The sequence below is a fragment of the Aspergillus caelatus genome (assembly GCF_009193585.1).
Source record: "Aspergillus caelatus strain CBS 763.97 unplaced genomic scaffold BDV27scaffold_120, whole genome shotgun sequence".
NCBI lineage: Eukaryota > Fungi > Ascomycota > Eurotiomycetes > Eurotiales > Aspergillaceae > Aspergillus > Aspergillus caelatus.
The window spans coordinates 79050-102858 of record NW_022475383.1 but is presented as its reverse complement, the minus strand read 5'-3'; the positions used below and the strand labels follow the sequence as shown (position 1 = coordinate 102858).

The 23809-nt window shown below is 48.7% G+C and overlaps 7 protein-coding genes across 7 annotated transcripts; 5 read left to right on the top strand and 2 right to left on the bottom strand.

The window, feature by feature from the left end:
• Positions 1-2557: 2557 nt before the first annotated feature.
• On the top strand, positions 2558-3387 carry BDV27DRAFT_130310 (uncharacterized protein). Its single transcript, XM_032067389.1, has one exon. It carries the CDS (start codon positions 3118-3120, stop codon positions 3283-3285), a length of 168 nt encoding a protein of 55 aa, XP_031926296.1. The 5' UTR covers positions 2558-3117; the 3' UTR covers positions 3286-3387.
• Positions 3388-3968: 581 nt separating this feature from the next.
• Positions 3969-5578, top strand: BDV27DRAFT_10525 (uncharacterized protein). The gene is made up of 2 exons (XM_032064377.1): positions 3969-4882; positions 5029-5578. The coding sequence occupies exons 1-2, from the start codon at positions 4661-4663 to the stop codon at positions 5500-5502; spliced, it is 696 nt and encodes a 231-aa protein (XP_031926295.1). The 5' UTR covers positions 3969-4660; the 3' UTR covers positions 5503-5578.
• A 495-nt stretch (positions 5579-6073) lies between these two features.
• On the bottom strand, positions 6074-9805 carry bro1 (putative signal transduction protein BroA). Its single transcript, XM_032067388.1, has 4 exons — positions 9701-9805; positions 9171-9640; positions 7503-9099; positions 6074-7447 (listed from the first exon to the last, which is right to left on the bottom strand). The coding sequence occupies exons 2-4, from the start codon at positions 9446-9448 to the stop codon at positions 6320-6322; spliced, it is 3003 nt and encodes a 1000-aa protein (XP_031926294.1). The 5' UTR covers positions 9449-9640; positions 9701-9805; the 3' UTR covers positions 6074-6319.
• A 177-nt stretch (positions 9806-9982) lies between these two features.
• On the bottom strand, positions 9983-12208 carry BDV27DRAFT_10492 (putative mitochondrial DnaJ chaperone (Mdj1)). Its single transcript, XM_032064365.1, has 3 exons — positions 11778-12208; positions 10461-11713; positions 9983-10403 (listed from the first exon to the last, which is right to left on the bottom strand). Exons 1-3 carry the CDS (start codon positions 11970-11972, stop codon positions 10238-10240), a joined length of 1614 nt encoding a protein of 537 aa, XP_031926293.1. The 5' UTR covers positions 11973-12208; the 3' UTR covers positions 9983-10237.
• Positions 12209-12245: 37 nt separating this feature from the next.
• Positions 12246-16256, top strand: BDV27DRAFT_10487 (endopeptidase La). The gene is made up of 3 exons (XM_032064362.1): positions 12246-15368; positions 15419-15636; positions 15692-16256. Exons 1-3 carry the CDS (start codon positions 12404-12406, stop codon positions 15854-15856), a joined length of 3348 nt encoding a protein of 1115 aa, XP_031926292.1. The 5' UTR covers positions 12246-12403; the 3' UTR covers positions 15857-16256.
• Positions 16257-16914: 658 nt separating this feature from the next.
• BDV27DRAFT_130299 (uncharacterized protein) lies at positions 16915-17803 on the top strand (the record flags this gene model as incomplete). The annotated part of the gene is made up of 2 exons (XM_032067387.1): positions 16915-17547; positions 17675-17803. A coding segment is annotated over exon 1 (310 nt), but the record flags the coding sequence as incomplete, so codon positions are not given.
• A 3305-nt stretch (positions 17804-21108) lies between these two features.
• Positions 21109-23652, top strand: BDV27DRAFT_146323 (uncharacterized protein; the record flags this gene model as incomplete). Its single annotated transcript, XM_032070566.1, has 1 exon — positions 21109-23652. One exon carries the CDS (start codon positions 21109-21111, stop codon positions 23650-23652), a length of 2544 nt encoding a protein of 847 aa, XP_031926290.1.
• Between the last annotated feature and the right edge of the window lie 157 nt (positions 23653-23809).

The following is a 23809-nucleotide window of genomic DNA, read 5'->3' as shown; positions in this document are numbered from 1 at the left end:
AATTCCCTGATTTCGTTTACTGCACGCGCCAGATCCATCAATAATTGCGTTTTCGTTCTACATGACTGGCGTATATCAAGGGTCTTCAAGCCCCTCAAAGGGGCAACCTGTCACGCAACACACCATTACTACCTCAATCTTGCACTCACTCCTCCGATTGCCGTTTCCAAGCGCTAATGACAACGGTAACATGCTGGATGCTTGGCAAAATTATGTGCGGGGGTAAAATCCGGGGAAGTCACCATAGCATATCACAAGGTCACTCAGAGACCTACTATAGCCTTTATCAGGGATTAGAAGGAACATGATATGCAGGGAATGCTTATCAGCAGAACATTGTTGGTTCTGCGAGGGTACAGACTACTGAACTCTGATAGAGTCTCCCAGATAGATTGATACAGGGTAGTATATTACCTTGGTAATATTGACGCATACAACATTCTGTAACAGATTGCGACAGCGCAAAAGCCACCACCGGGCCGGTCTTACGTACACGCACTGCGAGGCCCCCACAAGGCGCCAAGGCTATCGATCCGGGGGCCCACAAGCTTCTGGAACAGGAGTTTTCGACCAGTCATATTGCGACAGCCGTACCACGCTGATATCACCGATTCACAGGCTCACAGGCGCCGCCCCCAGGTTATGCGGGGCCGTGCTTCCGGAATCCGGTGTTATTCAATTACGCTTTAGCCCGGGCTCCCTACTACTACTAAGAGTACTATCGCTGGAACACCCAATTCGACCAGTTGACATCGTCATTGGTGGAATTTGGTATATCGTGTTCCCTATCAGCGACGGACTTTTCCCTTGATTAGAAGAGCTTCAGGTTCAGGCTAACCTGGTGAGATACCTTACCCATTATCTGGGGATGAGCGATACGGAGTAAGATGAGCCGAAGTGGGTAAAAGTAACCCCAAAGGTCCTTGATTTACCTCCGTACCTTACCCAAGTATCCAAGGAGGTCCAAAAATACCACCTCGTCAGGGCCCTGACGGAAAAGGGAGTGGAAAGGAAAACACCGAGGTTTTCCCATTTGTTGGTGCCTACCAGGACATGAAATCTTTTGTATCTTTTCAATTACTACCCCCATTGATTACTCAGGAGGTTTTTATTTTTTTTAATTTATTTAATCTTTTATATTTCCTGCTTACCTCCCCCTGATTCAACGGTTACTCCGAATCACGGCAATTGTGGTGATGGTCTGGGGAGTGAGGCTTGGCGACCCGATTGGTACCCTTTTTGTTGGCCGATGACACGTCGCCTGAAGAACAATCCGGGAAGGTAAAGCGATCTTCCTGATACCCTGATATTGCCGCCTTCTGCAATCAGATACCATGTGTATCCTCGCGTTCTTACAGGGGGGCACATGATTTCCTGACAAGTCCTTATTTAACCACATGCTCCATGGAATAAATTAGCAAGGTACTAGCGTCACTAGAGTCAAAGCTTGGGGGGAATAGAATATGGAGATAGGCAAAAAGCATGGAGCTTTCCCCTGAATCCTAGTTCAATTTTCTCCATATTCTAACGACTTAGGGGGGGAAATTAATTTAATTGCTAGGTCTGTGTCTCGCCTTTGATTGTACGATACTGCGATACTCTCTAGTTCGAGGGAGCTGCTCCGGAGTCAATCAGGTACTAGCGTGCGATAGCTTGTGATAGTTAATGCCAATCACATGTTCAAATCACAACATCTGGAGTGATTTGAGGAGGAGAGGAGGAGGAGGGGAAGTCCGGAGAATGGTCTTTTTTTTTTTTTTTTTTTCCACTTGAGAGGGATGATCCGCGCTAGATTACCCAATTGCAGCTCTACATTCTGGACTTATCTTTAACCATCATTTGTGACCTGATTTCTTGTAAAGTTATGGGGTTTGTCGTGAAGTTTAGGTATCTTTCTGTTACACGCCCCGAATTAGGTATCCCTTTATTTTACCTATTACCTAACTTACCTACCGAACAGTTGTACCCCATACACTGTGGCACAGTATGTGTGTTACGTCCTGACCGCTATAGCGGGGCAATGACCAAGGGGGGTAACAATTGGAGACAGAAAAAAAAAATTAGATCAGAAAAAAAAATTGAAATAAAATAAAAAGGAACCACATTTTTCACGGAAGATGGCCGGATTGCGTCATGGAAGATGATTTGCAGCTAATTCAGGAGTCGAGACATGGGGCCTGCTTTAGTGGCGCGCACTGCCGTCTTTCTAGATGACAATCTCCCGTCTGGAGGGATGGTTGACTGAGCTGATTGGATCTCAGCCTGGTAGGCTTCGGTACTAGCAGATATTCAGATCACGAAAACAAGAGGTGCCATCAAGCAATAGGATTGTGTTATTAGCTTTTATGTACAATTGTCATACAGCGTATGCCACGTAGTGAAGTTTAAGTTGTTCATTAGCGAGGAGCCGACTGAAACTTGAAGAATTAGACAAAAGAAGGGGGGGGGAAGAATTGACAGTCCAGAACTTCTCGCACGAACAAAAGCCGGAGGCAAAATACCTGCAAGAGTGATACGGTCCATCGGATGATTTCGGGGGAATGCCGGACTTTCTTCCCTCTGGGGGCCGCTCTTGCGAAAGGGAGTTTTATCAGCGAATTGCGGAGAAATTAACTTACCTAAGGACCCTAATAGACCGCTGGCCACTGTCACTAAAGAAAATTTTCCCCTCCTCTCCAGACCCCAAAGGGTTCCTCGGTGAAAGTTCTTTTCCCCCTCATCCACACTAGTCCAGTACTGAGTAGGTGCTCCGTGTCAGGGGAATTTTTTTTTTTTACCACACTATCCGTCCCCCAATCACTCCATACTAAACGAACTTCCGGTCGTAAGGCTCTTTCATACTTCCGCTGAGGCAATTTTCCCTCGGCATCTCCGACCCGACTCAATTCCTCGTTAGTCCTCTGCCGAGTCCGTCCCGAGTCCCGTGGTGGTCTGAGGCCGAATGACTGGACACGGCGCTCTTCCTTTTCCAGGTTTGACCTGAGATCTATCCAGTGGTTGGGTTTACTCTTTTGGGTAATCTTGTAACTTTTTTCCTTTCCCTTTTCTATTCCATTACCATATAGATTATCAATCAGTGAGGCTGCCCACTATGCCATTGTTCCTCGGCATTTCACCATGGACACTGTCCGATTTTTAATGGGTACTAAAGTTTTCCTCTGCGGACCTTTTATTCACTTGCTTCTTTACCGTCTCGGCGTTCTTCTTGAGGACCCGTTGTGGTTGGATAGCGGTGAGGATGGGGTAGAAAATTTTTTCTTCTCCATTGACGCTAGAAAAAGTTGATTTATGGTTATCTACGTTTAGCGTTACATTTCCAATGATCTGTTTTTTTGGTGTGTGTGTGTGTGTGTGTGTGTGTGTGTGTGTGTGTGTGTGTGTGTGTGTATTTTTTTTTTTCCCTCTCAGACCCATCGTATCTGATTGTTGGGGTAAATCCATAGAACTATTTCAGAGACCTAAACTGATCCCTGTCTATTAGGGCACGAGAAGACCACCACTTCAATCACATGCCTTGGTCAAGACACGTGAAAGCAAATGCCCTCAACGACTCAGGTCTCAGTAGTGAAGTATCATCTCTTGCTACCCCTCGGCATTGAGAAGAACTTGTGATAGAATCTCAGCGTATCAGCTATCCATAGCATTTGGTCTGATGTCGACGTACAGCTACGCTTAACTACTGCCGCTTCGGCTTGCTGTATGCGCTATGGCACCTAGCCCAATACATGCTGGCTCTGAATGAACAATGTGCATTACTTATGCAATTGTCTGGGTATACAATCTGGTGGAAGGCGGAGAAGCCATCAGTGACTAGGGGTCATAGGCCTGCATCGTGATGCCATTTTGTGCCTTCATATATATCGAAGCAGCTCTGGTGCACATCAAGTAACCGTACGTCCATTTCGATTGGGTTGGGGATTTCATTCGATTGAACCACGCCGTGCAATCTTAGCGCCCATTGATCCCACAGAAACCATGGGAAGGTCTTTTCCGTATACTATCCCACCCAGACACGATGGTGAGCCATCGAGGAACAAGACTGGCTATATAGTTGGCTACGGCCTGACCCGCTAATTGAGTAGAACGGTATCTTTCTCCAGTTCCTGTATAACTGTTGTCACCTTTGCAACGGAGTCAATGACCAGATGGTGGTTTATAATCAATACTGAATCATCATCAGATCAATATATTTATCTAACAGGGCCGGCTAACCAGTGTTGCTGGGCGTGAATCACTTCCCAGCCAACTCGCAGCTTCTTTGAGTGCTTTGGAGGAGTTATACCAAGCATATACACAGATCAGGCTGTATATAGCAAAGCATCACAGGTGCTGGAGCTGTTTCCCATAGAACAGTTCAGTTCTTCTCAACTGCCGCTGTACGGCTATACATTCGGCAATATTACCGAAAACAGAAATGATGTCGTCGCGCCTCGACGATTCTGCCGCGTCTGCCCGCTTTCCCGATAGTCTCCAAAGTTCTTCTTTTTCATGCTTCACTAGTAGCCTACAATGAACGTTTCTTGGATACTGCTCAGCTATATCGACAATTGTGACTAGGACCCTCTAATAGAACCTGCCCTTCTTTCACGGGCCTTCAAACGGCTCGGCTCTCTTTCCCCTTCCCTCGTGCGTCCGTTCTTGTGTCCTTTCTGCTGTCATCATGGCTCCCCCGCGGCAGCGTGCGACAGCCGTTCACGATGACTCTCGATCCGAAGGCTCTAGTACCACAAGAGAGCATAAGGCTGGCACTGTAAAAGGTCGCAAGGCAGCAAACAGTTCTGCGGTGGTGAACTCTGCCTCCCATGTCAAGATTTCCGCTAGTGTCGCCAATGTCACCAGCGCCCCTATGGGAGATGGCGATCAGTCAGACAATCAACCCAAAGTAAGTTATTCTACTGCCAAATACAAGAAATAACCTCTGTGTATCTCTCTTCTATACTATATAGTAATCTCGTGCTATTTCTTTCCTATCTTTCTTTTTTTTTTTTTTTTTTTTTCAAAATTTGCTAACATCTAATCTTGCCCCAGATCCACTGGTCCGAGATGCCTCTCGAATTCCTCCACTCCTACCGACATGCCTACAAGATACCCTCACCCAGCGCATATCCCACCGAATACTCCCAGCTCCTCCTCTCCAAAGGAATCGGCCTTCTATCCCCTACATCAATCGCTGCCCAACGGGCTCATCTCCGTCAAAACCAGAACACTAACGGCTCCCAGACCAACACCAAAAAAACACATCCCCCCCACATCGCAAGCAAGGCCAATGGCACAAAAGGCCCCTCGGGACACAATCCTAAGGATAAAAGCGCAATTGAAGGAAAGAATGCCTTAAACCATATCATCGGTCAAGACCGCGTGAGCAAAAATCACCTCGCATTCACCGTCCGCAAACATTTCAATAGCGCCGGCCTCGCGGAGCAAGAGGCCATTGCGCGGTTTTTGTACAAAGTTCGCGAAGAGGGCAGAGGAAGACAGTTTCGTCTGAGGTTTCAACCTTAGTCGTTCCTTTCTTCGCGTATACTCAATCTTGTTTTTCTTTCATGATATTGGTTGATACATCGGTGTTTTGTTGGGTTTTCTCATACAACTGTCCGGGGACCACTTTTTTTTTTTTTTTGGTTCTCCGGCGATCGCTGCCTACGTCACTCCGCACAAGATATACTACGATTTTCGGAGTCTTCTGCCACCATTCGCACTGGTCCCCTCTTCTATGATACCCATTGGCGCAGATTTTATTTTTCTGGTCCTACTTAATTTATTCTTTTAATTATTCTTTTTTGATACATAAATTCTCTTCTCGGACTTACGAAAGAGGATACAACCCCAAGAGTTGTCTGATATTTTGAATATCTTGGATTCGGCAGATGTTTGCTCAGGTCTACTTATATTGCTGTCTGGGTGTTAGGATACTCCGTATATCTGGGTTGAGGTCTCTAATCTACTATGTCATGTACAATATCATGTATAATAATGGAGTTCTGGGTTTCACTGTCCTATATCAAGGTGTGCTGAGTTTGGCCTCTTATGTCAGCATATAATGGAGGATATTCGTTGCTTATGATAACATCGGTTCAATCCAGTACATGTTTGCATTTTCCTCATCATGATTTATGTATATACATGCATACATTGGGCTTCAAGACTTAACTATATCTCGCAGGGCAAGAGCCCCGCGAAGATAGAATAAGCACAAAAGTGAAACAAACAGCATTAGCGCATATAATCAGCGAACAAGAGTAGATGTAACGCCTGAATGCAAATTTCCGGTCCATAAGTCTATCATACTTCATAATCCAACTGTCGCATGGGCAACCAATTATTTCCATGCATTGAGACCAGCCCAAGGATCAGCTGACGGGGGTGCGGGCTGGCCTTGCGACTGTGAGGATTGTGACTGCACTTTGTGATGCTGACTCGAGCCGTACGGCCTGCTTTGAGCGTACCCGCCGGGGCCAGAGGGAAAGGGTCCGGTGGATGGGGGGTACGTGGTTTGCTGGGGACGCGGTGGCGGAGGAGGCGGAACGTACCCCTGGGGCATAAATTGCGAGGGTGCAGTGGGTGGAGTTGGATTGGAATAGCCGCTGTATGGGGTGGGTGTCGACGAAAAGTATTGTTGGGTTGGAGGAGGCGAGGCGGAGGCGGGGAATGGATAGGCCATGGGGTTATAACTCTCAGTTAGCGGTGCTGCCGCCCCTTGTTGGAAGGGCTGGCCCGGCACGTATGAGACGCCGGCCCCAGAGTTTGCGTATTGATTATAAGGTGCTGGGGAGTGAGAGAGAGGGGGTCCATGAGACTGTGCTGTGACAGGCGGATAACGCGGCGACATCTTCGGGGAAGATATGCCAGGACCCGGATAGCTGGGTGTTTGGACAGGAGGTGGAGGAGACTTCACCTTCGCCGGAACTCCTGAAGATGAGGAGGAAGAAGACGGCTTAGGCTCTGTGGAAAGACGCTCCATCAACTGCCTGAGCTTTTCCCGTTCGCGATCCTCCTGGTCTGTCGCACTACTCGTCTTCTCGCGCTCGATTTGTCCTAAAAGCTGAGCGCCTTCCGACCTCCGATTGTTGATGAAAGTTTCCACATTCTTCCGCAAGCTCTCCACGGTGTCGCCCATTTCAGTGTAAAAGGTCTGTGCTTGCCTAACGCCCGACAGCAGGCCATTGAACGCATCGTATACTTTTTTATACCGCGCCATGACTGTATTCCTTTGACGAGTGATAGTTTCATATTTCGACTGTTCGGCTCGCACACGCTTGTCCTGGAGCAAGTCGCCATAGATTTTAGTGAGCTCTTTCATTAATGAGGCTTGCTTATGGCTGGCCTGAAGCAACCTGTTTTGGTGAGGGCGGAACTTTTCCAATTCAGCTTCGAAAAGCTGCGCCTCCTGCCCAGCAATGGACTTCTTGTTCAGTATGAGTACATTTGAAATGTCATCAGTATGAACCTATAAGTAGAATATTAGCCTGGGAGAGGATTGAATCTTCTGGGAATATACATACCTTCTCTTTCAGGTCTTTCAGGACCTGGGACCGTTCTCGCTTGAGCAAGTTCAATTTCTTCAGAATGGACTCAACCATGGAAATCTGTTCTGCTACTGAAAGTCCTCCTTCATCGTAAACATCGTCTATCAGGCTTCCTTCCGATGTTGGTGCGTACGGGCTACCATGGCCATTCTTGCCTTTGCCAAACTTAGACCCGGCCTTGATCATAGCCCGCTGGAACAGTACATCGGCTTCGTCTGTTTCTCCTGCAGATCGCATCTCATCAAAGTCCGACTCATACTGTCGGAACGTAGAGAGGAGTTGAGAATCGCTGGCGCTGGCTTCATTGACGGTGTCCCGATACGTGCGTATATCGCCGCGTAGTGTAGTATTCAGCCTTGCACTAGGCTGCTGACTCCAGTCAGGTCCGTACTTAGAGCGCATCTTTTCGCAAACACTTTCCTCCAGGTCAAGTTGCTTAGCGCACTGATCCAGCTGGCTCAGCACTTCCGATTTGCGCTCCTGCAGACCGTCAAAAGCTTTGGTGAAAGATTGATGTCCCGCAAGATCTTGGCACCATCGTCGGAACTCATCGTCAACTGTCATCTCCTGGTCCATTCCGCCTTTGAGAATGTTCAAGCTTCCAGGCAACTTCAGATAGTCCAGACTCGCGGCCATTTCCCCATTTGCTGTCTCAACTTTCTCCGCTTCCGCCCGAATCAACTTAGCTTTTTCCTCATCATAAAGACTGGCTGTCTCCGTGACGGACATAGGTACGAGTTTCTGAAAAATATCGGGCCCGATGATCCGCTGGATATCCTGTCCCTGATAGAGCTCGCTGACTGGGATGGCCTTTGCCGCAGGCAGCTTTGCAACCGCCGACAGGCCTGCTTCGTTCGGAACTGGTTGGTGGTAGATAAAATCATTGTCCTTGGTGAATGTCAAGAGCTTAGCCTGTACAGTTGCAAGGTGATATTTGACGATGTCCAACAGATAAGACCCCGACTCAGCGCTCAGGTTTGAATTGGGAGGTACGGATGATGGGAAGGACTTGGCCCAACTCAATGCAGCAGTTGAGTTCTTCTCGGCTAGCTGAAGCCTGGCAATGGCCACTCCATGCGATCCGCTCTCACTGTCAGCCAAGGCTTGGTAGTAAGAAGCTATCGAAGCCATATGCGCCGCTTTAGCTTGAACCACAACCACCCAGACCTTCTCAAAGACGCCCTTCGCATACTCCTGCATCCCCTCAACGGCTTGTGAGTATAGATAAGCTGCTTGACTGGCGAGTTTTGCAAGGAAGCCGACCTTTTTGTGGTCGGCTACTTGTTTCTCGAGGAAGACCTCTTGACCCTGGGCTAGGGTGATGTTGATCAGAGTCTTAACAGTCTCTCGGTTCAGGTCGGTCGACGGTGCGTGTAGAAAGTTCTCATTGATATAGGTGAACATTCCCGCGGCCGCCTGGAATGAGTGATAGGCGGTTTTCAAGCCCGAATCCTCCGCCCGGTTCTGATCCGCAGCATGGCAGGACAGGACGGCGGATATGTTAAAAATGATCGAGGCCTTCTCGAAAGCTAGGGAGTATTGAGAGGTCGGCTTGTGTGTGAAAGCATCGTACCTATAACGAGATACCTTATGTTAGGGGGCTGAGTAACAAGAAGAGGGCGATCGGAAAGTCCAGACACGTACCACGTAAATGATATTTTTATGTGATTCTCATCCACAGGAAACCTCAGATCCAGGAGCTCCAGCTGCCCATAATACCGGTACAATAGGTCGCGCCCTGTCGCACTATCCTTCCCCGCGCCTCTCATATCTTGGCGCAATCGGTTGAGGGTTGCGCATTCTTGGCCGTATCTTTCCGGGTCTTCACCATAGCTCTGGCGTATATAGTCCTTGAGCGGTTGGATCCAATCAATTTCGTTGGTCTGCTTCAGCGGACATGAGATCATTGGCGACTGAACCATCTTGTAGGTCGGAAGGAGCGGGGAGCTCCCATCCACAGACGGAGAAAAGGTAACGGAGCCGAACCGGAGGTGTGAGGGCGAAAGAATAGCTGGGTGGACTTGCGCGGTGAAAGAGAGGAGGGGAGGATTATCGGCAATGGAGAGCTGTGGGGTAAGGAAGGCAGGAGGTTCAACAAGGTTAGCGGAACGTAGCTGAGGGTCGTTAGCTAAGATTAGTGGGGACACCGGGGAAAGGGGGGAAGATATCCGAACCGGGTGATAATATACGTAAAAATGAAATGAAATGAAATTGGACGAGACGACAGACCAAATCGTGCTGGAGAGGATGGTGGTTGGAAAACTAAAGGTGAAGGTTGGAAGGCAACGACTTTGGTTTAGTTTACAATTTAATGACGCTGTGGCCCATCGACTCCTCAGGCGCCTATATGGCTGAATAACCGCCCGAGTAATTAACTACTTCAATTAATTTCTTTGCCTGATTTCCATGGCACCCCCCGTCATATAATATATGAAGAAGTAGAGAATGTCTTTCGTGCGTTAGGTCTAATTATACATACAAACATACATACATACATACAGCCCCCGTCTCTCTATTGACACACAACCGTTTCTCCCAAACGGTCGAAATGAACGCAGACACAAAATTTCCCAACTCTCGTAAATGGCAAACCCCTTATCTCGCCGGCGCTATGATATTGCGACAAAAAAATAATTCAAATACGTAGTGATAACATGACCCTGAAGGAAGTATATTGAAGCCTTGATTATGTATGTCACTTGAACTCCTTTTCAGTTCGACTTCTTCTCGCCGTTGTTCTTGCTGCTGTCGCCTGATTCCTTCTTGCTCGATTCTTCGGGTGAGTTCTCACACTTGTTCACGAGTTTGTGCCAAGCGGACTTGAGGAATCCTTCATTTTTGGAGTCTCCCGTGGAAGCGTCCCCTCCGGATGGTGGACTGTATTTTCGTCAGTACCAGTGGCAGGCAATGTTGTCCAAAACCTGCGCAACTCACCTATCCTTTCCAACATCCATGACTCGCTTGGCGGTCTTGTCACCCATCTCATCGGCAAGAACTTCCAGGATAGTCCGCTGGTTACCCGTCAGGTACTTGGGCATGGCAACCTTGAACTCGACCTTGAGATCACCAGTAGGGCTGAAGCGACTCGTACGGCTACCAAGCCGCTTCATACCCATTCCAGACAGTGTGACCTTGTCGCCGGTACCAGTGCCCGTGCCAACCTTAATCTTAACTTCACCATCCAGGGTCGGTACGGTTACTTCACCACCCAAAAGAGCAGTCGTAAGGGGAATCTGAGCCGTATAGAGAATATCGGAACCGGAACGGCTGAATCGATGGTCAGGAGAGACCCGAATGGACACGTACAGGTCACCTCGTTGTGTGCGCGCTCCGGGTGCAGCAGATGTTCCGGTGGGTGGTGCATCTCCTTCGTTGCTCACTCGCAAGCGCATGCCATCCTCTACACCACCTGGAATGTCAACCTGTACAGTCTTTTTGCCTCTGACCACACCGTTGCCATTGCAGGAGCCACACTCCGAGCCCCTTGGGACAGACATGCCTGCGCCTCCACAGGCATCGCAAGTGGCTGCCACCTGGAAGCCTCCCTGCAAAAAGTGCACACGAGTTCCAGAGCCGTTGCATTGACGGCACTGGGTGCGTTTGGCGCCTTTCTTAAGTCCGTCGCCGCTGCATGTACCGCATGATGTCAAAGGCGTGATAACAATATCTTTTGTTGTACCCTTTGCGGCTTCCATAAAAGAGATGTTGGTCTGGACTTCAATGTCTTCACCTACCAAAATCTCTTGGAACGGGCCCCGTCGGCCTCGACCGGCACGACGTGCGCCGCCTGCGAAAGCACCGAAGAGATCCTCAAAATTGATATCTGCTCCCCCAAAACCACCAGGGAAACCACCTCCAAAGCCACCGCCAAATCCATGGAATCCACCGGCACCTGCGAACGGATTACCGCCGGCTGCGCTGGGATCGAAGCCACCGTTTTGGTCGAACGCTGCGGAGCCAAACCGGTCGTAGTTCTCACGCTTCTTGGGATCAGAAAGTAACTCATAAGCTGACTGAGCCTCTGCGAACTTTTCCTTAGCATTTGCTTCCTTGTTGGTGTCCGGGTGGTATTTTTTGGCCATTCCATAGTAGGCCTTCTTGATATCGCCTGCGGATGCATTTTTCTCGACTCCTAGTACTTTATATGGGTCGGGAATCGCGGCAAGGGGAGCAGTAGTATGGAAGATCTATGTAGACCAGAAGTGAAATCAGTCATGGCTCGATGATGAACATGGTTTATAGACAACTTACCCTTGACGAGGAGAACACAGATTGCTTCTTATTCGTTGCACCGCATCGAACCCGCTTGTCAGTTGATGAAGTCGGCGAGACATGGTAAGCCCGAACGCTGGTTGCCGGGCTCTTCGAATATTGTCGCGATGTACTTCGGAGTAAACGGGCGGGAATAGCCGCGGCCTTAGGCATTGCGGCGGAAGTAGCGCTCATGTTGTGAAATGAACGGGCATTAACCCAACGGACAGACTGAGTCAGGAGGAGAGGGGGATGATTTGAAATCAATGGTATTGACCTGGAAAACCAGAGCACGCCAATGGGTGTTTTAAGCCGAGTTTTGCCGCCTCCTGATAATGGGGAAACTTAGAAGCTTCGAGTCGTTCCGCTCGAAAAAGTTTCCCGACCGGAGAAACAATGTACCGAGACGATGATGATGAAAGGCTTCTTGCTTCGGTAATCAATCACTCTACCTCAACTAAGCTGCTGTCTGACCATTGCTCCCGAAGCCTCACATTTCTCTCCGTATCCCTCTTTCTTTTTTAGTCTTCCCGTGAGGGTTTTTGCATTCTTGTATTATTTTCTGTACCATATTCTCCCTATATCCCTAATTCGTCTTCTCCCATATTCGCAGCTACAACTATAGCATGCTCCGCGGCCAGTCCCTCCCCTGGAGAGCTGCGCTCCACCAGACACCGCGTCCATTGATTATTCGGCCTTTGCTCGCTTCGCCGAGATACAATGCCAGTGCCCGGTCAATCCTAGTTTCGTCGCGCCTCTCCCGCTCTCTCCCTCCGTCCCGCAGCTTCTCGTCAAGCTCCATTCGCCGAAGAGAGAAACCCCCACCCGGAGACGGCAAGGAAGATCCGGACCATAAAGAGCAGCAGGAAAAGAACGAGGATAAGGATGTTGAACGCACTTCTGAATCTCGACGCAGAGTAGCCGATCAGTCAGGGAAACATGGCTCATCCACAGAACCCGGAGCTCCGACATCGGGATCTACAAAACGGAGAGAGAAGCAGACGGTGGACAAGGAGCAACGAGGACAGGAGGATGATGGAAAGAGGCCTAATAATGTAGCTGAAGGCAGGGGAAATTCAAATGAACCGCCGTCCCCTATCCCTGTCAGTGGCGGCTCAGATTCCAAGCCTAGTGGCGCAAGCAGCGGAGGTAATGAAGATGGTGGAAAGAAAGGCAAGAAGGGCTCCAGCGACAAGGCTTTGCAGAAGCCTTCTGTTCCTGAAGTGTATCCTCAGGTTATGGCCATTCCCATCGCGAAGCGCCCGTTATTCCCGGGCTTTTACAAAGCTATTACTATCCGAGATCCGAATGTGGCAATGGCTATCCAGGACATGATGAAGCGTGGGCAGCCTTATGTGGGAGCTTTCCTATTCAAGGATGAGAACGCGGATGGAGACGTGATCGAAAATCTTGATGACGTATACGATGTTGGAGTGTTCGCTCAGATTACTGCTGCTTATCCTCTTCGCGGAGAAGCTAGTGGTGTGACAGCTGTGCTTTATCCTCACCGACGCATCAAGCTCTCGTCCCTGTTGCCACCCAGTGAATCGACGAAGGCTTCTGCCACAGAAGACAAGCCGTCTGAGAAACAAGGTGACGTTGTAGCCAGCTTTGAGGAGGGAACACAGGAACTCGCACCCAAGGATCACTACGAGCCCACATCGTTTTTGCGAAAGTATCCAGTCAGCCTGGTTAACGTAGAGAATCTGGCGGAGGAGCCCTATGACAAGAAGAGCGCCATTATTCGTGCAGTGACCAGTGAGATTGTCAATGTCTGCAAGGAAATCGCCAGCCTGAATCCTCTGTTCCGCGATCAGATCTCCGCCTTCTACACAGACCAGTTCCCTGGGAACTTGAGTGACGAGCCATCTAAGTTGGCTGACTTTGCAGCTGCTGTTTCTGCCGGAGAACTGCATGAGATGCAAGAGGTCCTTGAAATAATGAATATCGAGGAGAGACTTCCTAAAGCTTTAGTGGTACTGAAGAAGGAGTTAATGAACGCTCAACTTCAGTCAAAGATCTCCAAGGATGTGGAGGCTAAGATTCAGAAGCGCCAACGTGAGTACTGGCTCATGGAGCAGATGAAGGGTATCAAGAGAGAGTTAGGTATTGAATCCGATGGCAAGGACAAGCTTGTTGAAAAGTTTAAAGAGAAGGCGGAGAAGCTTGCTATGCCAGAAGCTGTCAAGAAAGTCTTTGATGAGGAACTCAATAAACTGGCTCATCTGGAACCGGCTGCTTCAGAGTTCAATGTCACCCGCAACTATCTCGACTGGTTGACACAGATACCCTGGGGCCAGAAGAGTGTTGAGAACTTTGGCATCCAAAACGCAACAACCGTTTTAGATGAAGACCACTATGGCTTGAAGGATGTCAAGGACCGCATTCTCGAGTTCATCGCCGTCGGAAAACTTCGCGGAACCGTGGAAGGCAAGATTCTTTGCCTTGTGGGACCACCTGGTGTTGGAAAGACTAGTATTGGGAAGTCAATTGCTCGGGCCTTGAACAGGCAGTATTACCGCTTTTCCGTTGGTGGCTTGACGGATGTTGCGGAAATCAAGGGGCACCGTAGAACCTATGTTGGTGCCCTTCCAGGACGCATCATCCAAGCCCTCAAGAAATGTCAGACGGAAAATCCTTTAATCTTGATTGACGAAATAGACAAGATTGGGCGCGGCCACCAAGGGGATCCGTCTTCTGCACTCCTCGAGCTTCTTGACCCGGAGCAGAACTCCTCCTTTTTGGACCACTACATGGATGTCCCAGTGGATCTGTCCAAGGTTCTCTTCGTTTGCACGGCCAATGTCACTGATACGATTCCCCGCCCTCTGCTCGATCGAATGGAGCTCATTGAGCTCTCCGGATATGTTGCGGATGAGAAGATGGCGATTGCCCAGCGCTACCTTGCTCCTGCTGCTAGGGAATTGACGGGCTTAAAGGACGTCGATGTTACTCTGAAGGAGGAAGCAATTGAGGAGCTCATCAAGTCTTACTGCCGTGAAAGTGGTGTTCGAAATCTCAAGAAGCAAATCGAGAAAGTATACCGCAAGGCTGCTTTTAAGATCGTGCGTGATCTTGGAGAGGACGTGCTCGCCGAGGACAAGGCTCTGACCGATGAGGGCAAGGCTGCACAGGAGGAGTCAAAGAAGGAGAGCGAGTCTGCTGACTCTGCTAACGCCACCACCGAATCAGAGAAAGCAACGACTGAAACACCTCGTGTTGCCCTTAAAGTCCCAGAAGGGGTGCAGCTCAGCATCGGCAAGGACAGCTTGACTGATTACGTTGGACCCCCGGTTTTCACGTCCGACAGGCTGTATGAAACCTTCCCACCCGGTGTCACAATGGGCCTTGCTTGGACCAGTATGGGAGGCGCGGCGCTGTATGTTGAGTCCATCTTGGAGAACGCTTTGACTTCTGAATCCCGACCGGGTATCGAAATCACCGGCAATCTCCAAAATGTGATGAAAGAGTCTTCCCATATCGCGTACTCCTTCGCCAAGTCGGTGCTGGCTAAGCAGTTCCCGGAGAATAAGTTCTTCGAGAAGGCAAGGCTTCACATGCATTGCCCGGAGGGTGCCGTGCCAAAGGATGGTAAGTCACATTTTTGCGTTATTCCCTATACATCCTGTTAACAGTATTAGGTCCATCGGCTGGTATTACAATGGCATCATCCCTTCTATCCTTGGCGCTGAATCACTCTCTCGACCCGACCATTGCTATGACTGGAGAATTGACGGTGACTGGCAAAGTTTTGCGTATTGGAGGGTTGCGCGAGAAGACCGTTGCTGCTCGTCGTGCCGGTGCCACAAAGATCATCTTCCCCGCCGACAACACGTCGGATTGGCTGGAGCTGCCTGAGGTGAGTAATTGGTTTCCTGTTTCAACTCTGGCTTCAAGATCTAACCGTCGTTCAGAACATCAAAGAAGGCATTGAAGGTCATGCAGTGAGCTGGTACTCGGAGGTATTCGACTTACTCTTTACTGGTCTAGACAAGGACGCAGCCAACCACATCTGGCAGAAGGAGCTCGCGGAAAAGTCTAAGAACAAGTCGACTAAGGACAGTGAGGACGATGACTGAATTAGTTCCCTGATGCTCTTGATCTGATTTGGTATATACTACGCTTGCCATGGTACCTTGCTGTTTTTTCTTTCTGGTCACGTACAGGCGTTGTATCGCGGAATGCATGGTCGGAGTTTTCCTCTCTTTTTACTTTTTTGCTTTTGCTTCATTGATGTGTCACTGAAAGATTTGTATTTGAGCTGGGTTGGGACTCAGCCATGGATGCGATAGAAGTGATTTCCTCGGATTCAATACCCGGTGAAACGGCTATGATAGAAGAGAAGTCACCCCCAACGACCACTCCACTCTGATTGAGAAGGTGAAATGGATGCCATCATCTCTTGTATGTATGTTTATGTATATATATCTCTCTTTTACGATATTATAGTATGAAACAGTCACGTCAAAAGAAGCGTCTATCACAGAAACCAACAAGATCACATCCCACAGGGCCAGGAAACGATTGCTTGGTAAATGTAGTTCAGTCGAGTTCCTAAGGAACCAAACAGTGTCCTAATTTGTATCATTGCTTTCCCCCTTCACCATTGTCATGGCTTTCTTCGCTCGACTCTTGATGCGCCAAGGCGACGATTAGGAGAAATCGAGGGAACAGTTGCAGTTCAAGTACTATAGCAACACCCCATGATCCCCAAAGCTGCCAATAGATATGGCTGAAAGCCCAATGCCCTGACCCTGTCACGGCTGTGACCGAGGAGAGTATCTAGGGAGATAAGGGACTAAACACAATGCTTCTTTAAAAGTAATCAGCAGCGACAAGATCTACCTGATGCTACATGTCCAACTCTGTCCTAGAAAAGACCACCACCCATTATTTACATACGTCTCCAACCCCATAAACACCTCGACCAAACACAAGCTATGGCAGGAACACCGAACCCTCTCATACTAAGGCTGAACCGGTGTAGCTTGGACCTAGGTGTCGCCGACGTGTACAACTATAGTATATACCCTGTTACTCTGGGAATAACAGAACACCGTCGTCGAGCCTATGTCGTATTTTCGCCCTGACATTTCTTGGAATTTGGTCTGTTGGGTTCCACATGACACAAACGCGTCGGACAGTCAGGCCTGTAATCTCTATCTATAGGCTAACAATCCTGACAATCGCATGTGTTTATCTGGAACTAAACTCATGTCGTGACCGTCAGCTAAATCTCAAGGTTTCTCAGGGCTGTCTACGGGTTGGGCCCTGGGCTGTTATGTTACTCGGCAGAGTGGTGGGGGGACCAATTGGTACTGAGTTAGTCTTCGGGTCAGTGTCTATTGGGTTGTTGTGTTGGTTGTCATCTGGTGCTGGGGGGTGCGTACCTGATGGCTGCCAACCTGATGAGTGTAGCGGGAATACGGGAAGTGGAGAGTTGGGGATATTGTGCGTGTTACAATGGGTTACTATGTCTGCTCTAATTATAGGTTCAGGGCTGGTTTTTGGAGTCGGTTACTTTTTTTGTTTTTCTTACTCTTGGGTATACGCTGTGGCTGGGTTGTTGCACGGAATTGGGAGGCATTTGACATGATAGGGAATGGTTGCTGGTGTAGATCTTTGGCACTTCATAGACGGTTTCTGTTCGTTAATGCCTTCCGTAAGCTATATAGGTGGTGGCCTCAAGAGGAAAAGCTCAATTGCGGGGCCCTATTTTCTGAATCTTAGTATAGTATATACTATCGATATTGAGAGCCATATGAACAACCTGCGAGGAGTTATTAGCGGTCATAGATATTGCTTTGTTCGCATGCATCAAGGATGTATGGTAGATCCGAGCAAGTCTGAATAGCAATCTAATCCAATAGGTAGTTTTTATTCGAAAGTAGACTGACCTCGAGCCTAGGGGCTTACTCAAGCTGCCACTCATTACAATTGTAGCTCTGCTGCCTCATGTGATTGGGAACTTTTTCTGATGGAGTCAAGACTCAAGACAGCAATCTTGCCTTTGCGTCTAATGCAGACCTCGGATATTTTTCAGCAAACCAGGGTCTGCATCTCTTGGCTTAATACGTACCAGGCCGGCTTGCTGGTGTCTATTGCAAAGCTCCTGACACATTAGGATTTGAACTAAGGGGCACTGTGGCGGATCAGGGAACTCCTATCACAATGAATGTTGGTAGAGATGACAACGCCTGTCAAGAAACCCTTCCCCAGAATATGACGCACCGGTAAGGTGGCGACCCACGTACAGGGTAACATCTGGTCCAATGAAGTTGTCAGAGTCAAAAGTTCAGCTTTGACTGACTTTGCTTTCACAGCTAACCCTTCAGGGTTCTAACACTGACATCTGGCAGCGTAACAATGGTATAGCGTAGATCGAATGACCTGTTTATCTGACATCATATCAGAGTCGTATGGTGTAATGCATCTGAGAGATCTTGAGATGAACGGCTACCTCAGGTGGAAGGGGATGGAGTCTGAAAGGTCTTGGACAGTGGTGGGATTATCCTGCTAACCCACTTTTCTTCAGGGTGGAATGAAAATCAGCAAATCTTACTCAGGCCTCGCATCATCGCATTCCAACGCACCATAAGCTATATAGTATTGAGGCTGAGTTGCGGCTAGTGTCGGTTGTCTGACGTCCAGTTCAAAAGATATACTGGCATGTCAGGTGATGATCTCTAGCGACTAGAACGGGAAAGGAAGCCATGCCCATTAACCTCAACGGTACGGTTGGACAGTATTTAGTAGACAACCGTCGGGAGCTGGGGAACGAATCAACATTTGGGGCTTATCTTTTGAACAACCTTCCGAGGACACGTTCCCAGCGTGCCGACAACTGGATGAAGACCAATGATGCCATCCCAATGCAGGAGTCCCAAAGAAGAACGTGGGCTGGGGGGACCCTGTATTCTCCGCAGCGTATCTTGACTACCTGTTCTTTACGATCAGCATCCGGTCAGCATCAAAATGGCTTATTCTTGTGAATTTATTCCCGGGGGTCTTATGAAGAAGTGAGAGTCGATGATGAGAGAGCACCGAATTGCAGCTCTGCTGCAGATAGGCGTCCATTGCAGGTGCGCAAAGTGTCCCGAGGCTTGTTTAATTAACATCGATCCTCACAAGGGGGTATGAGACAGAAACTGGGAAAAAGAAAGACAACTAAGGAGGTGTCATCGTTGATGCAACAGTTGTCCTGTATCTGTAGGAAAGAACGTGACCTCCATCGGGAGGGTTCTCTCTGGAGACTGGTTGTCGAGGAAGCTACAAGGAAGATGATTGGATGCATTGCGAGGGGTTGAGTTGTTCTACGGGAGCATCACTTTGAAAAAGTTTGTCGAATGGAAACTATCACTATTTGCTACTCGTCACTAGTCAGTAGTCTATGTACAGTAAGACTCTTAGTAGGCTCAATCTTTATCCCGAGGGGTGACATCTGGTGAGATAGACCTGTTTGTGGGGTGAAAATCTATTCTATTCTGACAGCGTGGCCGTGAACGCTCCTGTATACCCATATTGGCGGTTAGAGCGACAGGCTCGGCTAGATGGGATGGAGCCATGGAGAGTATATGTCAAGAAGAGCATACGACAACAATTAAATAAAGACGAAACCCATCTCATCGACGAAGGTCATTGGGGCCACCTCATAGAGGGAAGCTATAGGGTGGATCGGATATTTGGTGAGCAGGAACCGGACTTCGAGAAGAACCTGGGCTATGCATTTGCAGTAGTGGATTGTGTTAATTGATATGTTGATATTAATTCCTATCGATTCTCGTGCTAATTTCGTACTAGATCTTTTATGGTAAATTAATACTCACTAATGTGACCATATGCATCATGATCTATACTCCAAACGTTCGGGTGTGGAACTGAAACGAGACTCTTTGATAGGGCTGATATTACCGAAGAAAAAGGATTAGTAGTACTAGTACTAGTAGTAGTCCGGGCTAACCTCAAGGGACTCTGCTATGGTAGACAGACTCGATGAGCCGCCATGCCCGGGTTAATGAGAGACTCTTCTTATATGACGACGTATGGAGAAACTGAAACAGTAATCAACATGACCTTGCGGATAGCGGTCAATAATATTGGTCTCATCATTGCTAGAGGATGACTGGGATGGTTCAGGCACTGTCAGGCCGCAGTGCATCTCCACTTTTTGTTTTGTCTCTAATTGACGCTTTGGGGATCCGATCGGACGTAAGGGCATCTGATTTGTGCATTAGATTTCTTCCACGAATTTTCCATTGGGTTTTCCATAAGTAATTCACTCCTCCCCCACCCCTTTTTGGCCTTTGCTTTTAATATTGAATTAATCTTTATATTTTAATTTCCAATAACAAATTTTATTTATTTGATTTTTCTTTTTTTCTTGTTGTCATCCCATCTTATTGAGATGGTGATGGTGGTGAGTCTTGTGGGCGGTGTAGTAAGTCTAGTAACGAGTCGTACTACTAGTGCTCTCACTCCTCCCGTTAGGTACCGACAGCCTTGAATATTAACCTAATGCACTTATCGTAGTGACCTTGACCCTTAAAACCAGTCAGAAGGCTTTGCAAATGCACCGTTAAAACCTCCAACAAACTTCAAAACAACCCAAACCCAACCACCACTGACTATAACCGCCAACCAGCCCGTGCAGCTGGGCAACAGTCAACATTTGCCGATCAATTGATTGCATTGTCACCATATCCTCATCTTCTTCCACCATCCTTTTTCCTGTCTGTACCTATCCTATTTGTCTATTCTATCTATCAATTACTATCTTTCCTCCCATGAACATTGATCACTTTGCCGCTCACTGTCCTCATCAGTGATATCCGACATTGTGCGACTAGTGGGACTGAGGCCAAAATCCTGGACGAACAACAACAACAACAACAACTTGTCACTCACCGACTTCTCGTTGAACGATTTACATTTCCTTTTTTGACTTTAATTACTCTATTTTTTTTTAATCTTTTTCTTCGTTCCATAGTCTCTTTTCTTGATTTTCACAACCAGGCCGTGCCAATTCGAGCCACCCCTTGAATAAGATTTTTATTTTTTTATTTTTTTATTTTTTATTTTTTTTTTACCTTTCCCCTAGGTCCAAGCGAAATAATCCCACACTACTGACTCAAGGGCGAATCCGTCTCAATTCTTATGGACATCGCCATACCAGCCACTGGGGTGTCTTACTCATTCCTTGCACGACCTCGGACTAGCAATTGTGCCGTGCCGTATGGCCATCTCGATCGCAGACAGTTCTTGTAGTCCGACTAGGTCTCTGGGTCTTTTGCTGGATCCAGAAAAGGCCGACCTCCCTCGTCCCAAACAGAGCATGTGGCATCGCTTTGGTTTGCGCAGATGGCTGGGTCGTGATGATCGAGACTCTTCCCAGTCTACTGCGGGGGGCGCTTCCTTCCCCAATCATCACAACAAAAATAACAGCATCAATGATCCAAACAATGCCAATGCTGGCAACACCAAACCTCATGACAACCTCACTCGCAAACTCTCAAGAAAGGTCGGCGTCGGTCTTCCTAGGTCTACCACGTTCAAAAGACAGAATTCCGAGCGACGTGACAATCTAGCCCCCCTGGAACCAGAGCCCCGTCGTGCCGCTTCCGCCGACCGACCTCGCACACTGAGCGCCCAACGGACTCGGAGCCGGTCTCCACCGCCCACTGTCGACCCCAGATTGTCCGCTCCCGAGGTTCCCTGGCACGATCCGGACGAGACCACGGTTGAAGAGCTTCCAGAAGCGAATGAGGAGAGCGATCTCCGCTCGGAATGGGACCCCTATCCAGCTATGACGGAAGCACCCGAAGAGCCGCCCGAAGATATCATCGAGATGGAGTTGGAGAAACGGTGGATTTTGAATTTGAGCATGCACTTTCGCGACCGCTCCGAGCGTGAAAAATTCTTCGTCACATATGCAGAGACTCCCAATCGGTGGCGAAGGGTTACCATCTCCTGCGATTACCGCGGCGCCTCTCCCGATTCGCTTGAGCAAGACCTGAAGGAATTACGCTACCAACGAGACAAATGCGCCCGGATCTATGAATCAATCCGCGAATCATTAACTGAAATCCAATTCTACGACACGGTCACGAATCTGAAGTTGGAAACTCGGGATGGCCGATTGCACGTACACGTAACGGAAGACGTTAACGAGATCATCCCATACCCGCCCATATCCTGCATTGGCCACTTGCCCGACTCTCGACTCGTCCGAGAGGATCAGCTGCATTTTGAGGCGCACTTGTCGGGATTTGTGTATAATGTACGGTTGAATGGGAAGTCTTACATCAAAAAGGAGATACCCGGCCCTGACACGGTGGATGAGTTTTTATACGAGATCAACGCGCTCCATGCATTGCAAGATATCCCGAACGTTGTCCAGGTGGAAGGAGTGGTCGTCAACGAACACGAAGAAGTGGTCAAGGGCCTGCTCATCAGCTTCGCGGAGAAGGGAGCGTTGGTTGATATTCTGTACGAGCACCGAGGTACAATCTCATGGGAACAACGCGAGCGCTGGGCGAAACAAATTGTTCGGGGTCTTTGTGAGATCCATGAGGCTGGCTATGTGCAGGGGGACTTCACTCTGTCGAATATTGTGGTGGATGCCAACGATGATGCCCAGATCATAGATATCAACCGACGAGGCTGCCCTGTAGGATGGGAGCCTCCTGAAATTGCTGCGAAGATTGAAAGCAACCAGCGAATTTCCATGTATATTGGAGTCAAGACAGATCTTTACCAGCTAGGAATGACACTATGGGCGCTGGCGATGGAAGAGGATGAACCCGAACGGCAACCTCGTCCATTAATACTGGGCCCAGACGTGGATGTACCAGATTACTATCGAAGGCTGGTGGCCGTCTGCTTAAGCTCAAGGCCTCGAGATCGGCTATCAGCCAAGGAACTTTTAAACTTTTTCCCGCGCGAATATATACTAACGGAGCAGCCTCCCCCCTTGATGTATCCGCGACATATGAGCCATGGGATAGGGCTGAACAATGGCGCTCTGCCATTATATAACCACCGAGTCATTGCGGCTCCGGGAACTTTCTTAAATCATCATGCTGGGCCTGTAGATAGCACGGGATGGCATCTCAATGCTCCATTATCACCGGACGTTGGATACGATCCGCAATGTCTTGACCCAAATCGTCTTGCAGGATTCGAAGAAGAAGAGCAACGAGGCAGGACTAGAGAAAGGCGAGACAGCAAGCCTCTAGAAGCCAACATCAGGCCGGGACCTGACAGCTTGGGAAATTATATAGATTCAACAGCATCTGCCGCTCCAACACCGTTACCGACAAACCTGGGGAGTGACCAGACACGTACATACCTATCTACTCAAGGGGACAGAGACAACGAAATTGATCTAGACGCGGATCTCGATCCTCGCTATCGGGATATTTCTCTGGATCGAGCAGCAAACTTACTGCCCTTGGAGGCTGACACTTTATCTGGGTCCCTTGCAGGCGTTGGCAGCCATCCGGCCTGCTCGTTTGGGCCAAGCTCCACGAAGAAACTGTCCCCAGACTCTGCGAACTGTGGGGAATCCCCTTTATCTGCGGCAACTCAATCTACCGATCCGTACGCAGTAACTGTGCCAGATTTAGGCCATGCACTGATCCGTGATCAGGACTGGTCCAGCCAGATCCCTTCACGTTCGGTATCCTCCCTGTTGCATTCCATATTACCTATCAATCCTGCCCTCAGCTTGCCAGAATCAAAATTGATGGAGGGAAATGCAGAGCGCTTTTCTCCCTTGACCGTTCGGTCGGCATTAGGATATCCCCGGCAGATTCTCCAGAACACGCCTTACCTGAGTGATTCGCATTTACCCATAAACCCGGCGTTTTCAAAATAAAGCCCTGACCTCCGCATGACGGAAACCAAGTGTCACTGCAAAATGACATTTGTGATAGGCAAAAGAGCATCCGCTTCTTGATCCAGAATCAGGTTGTTATTGTGATTTGCGGTCCCAGAATGGGGCAGAGCAGTGCGCGATACCCATTTCCCACGCT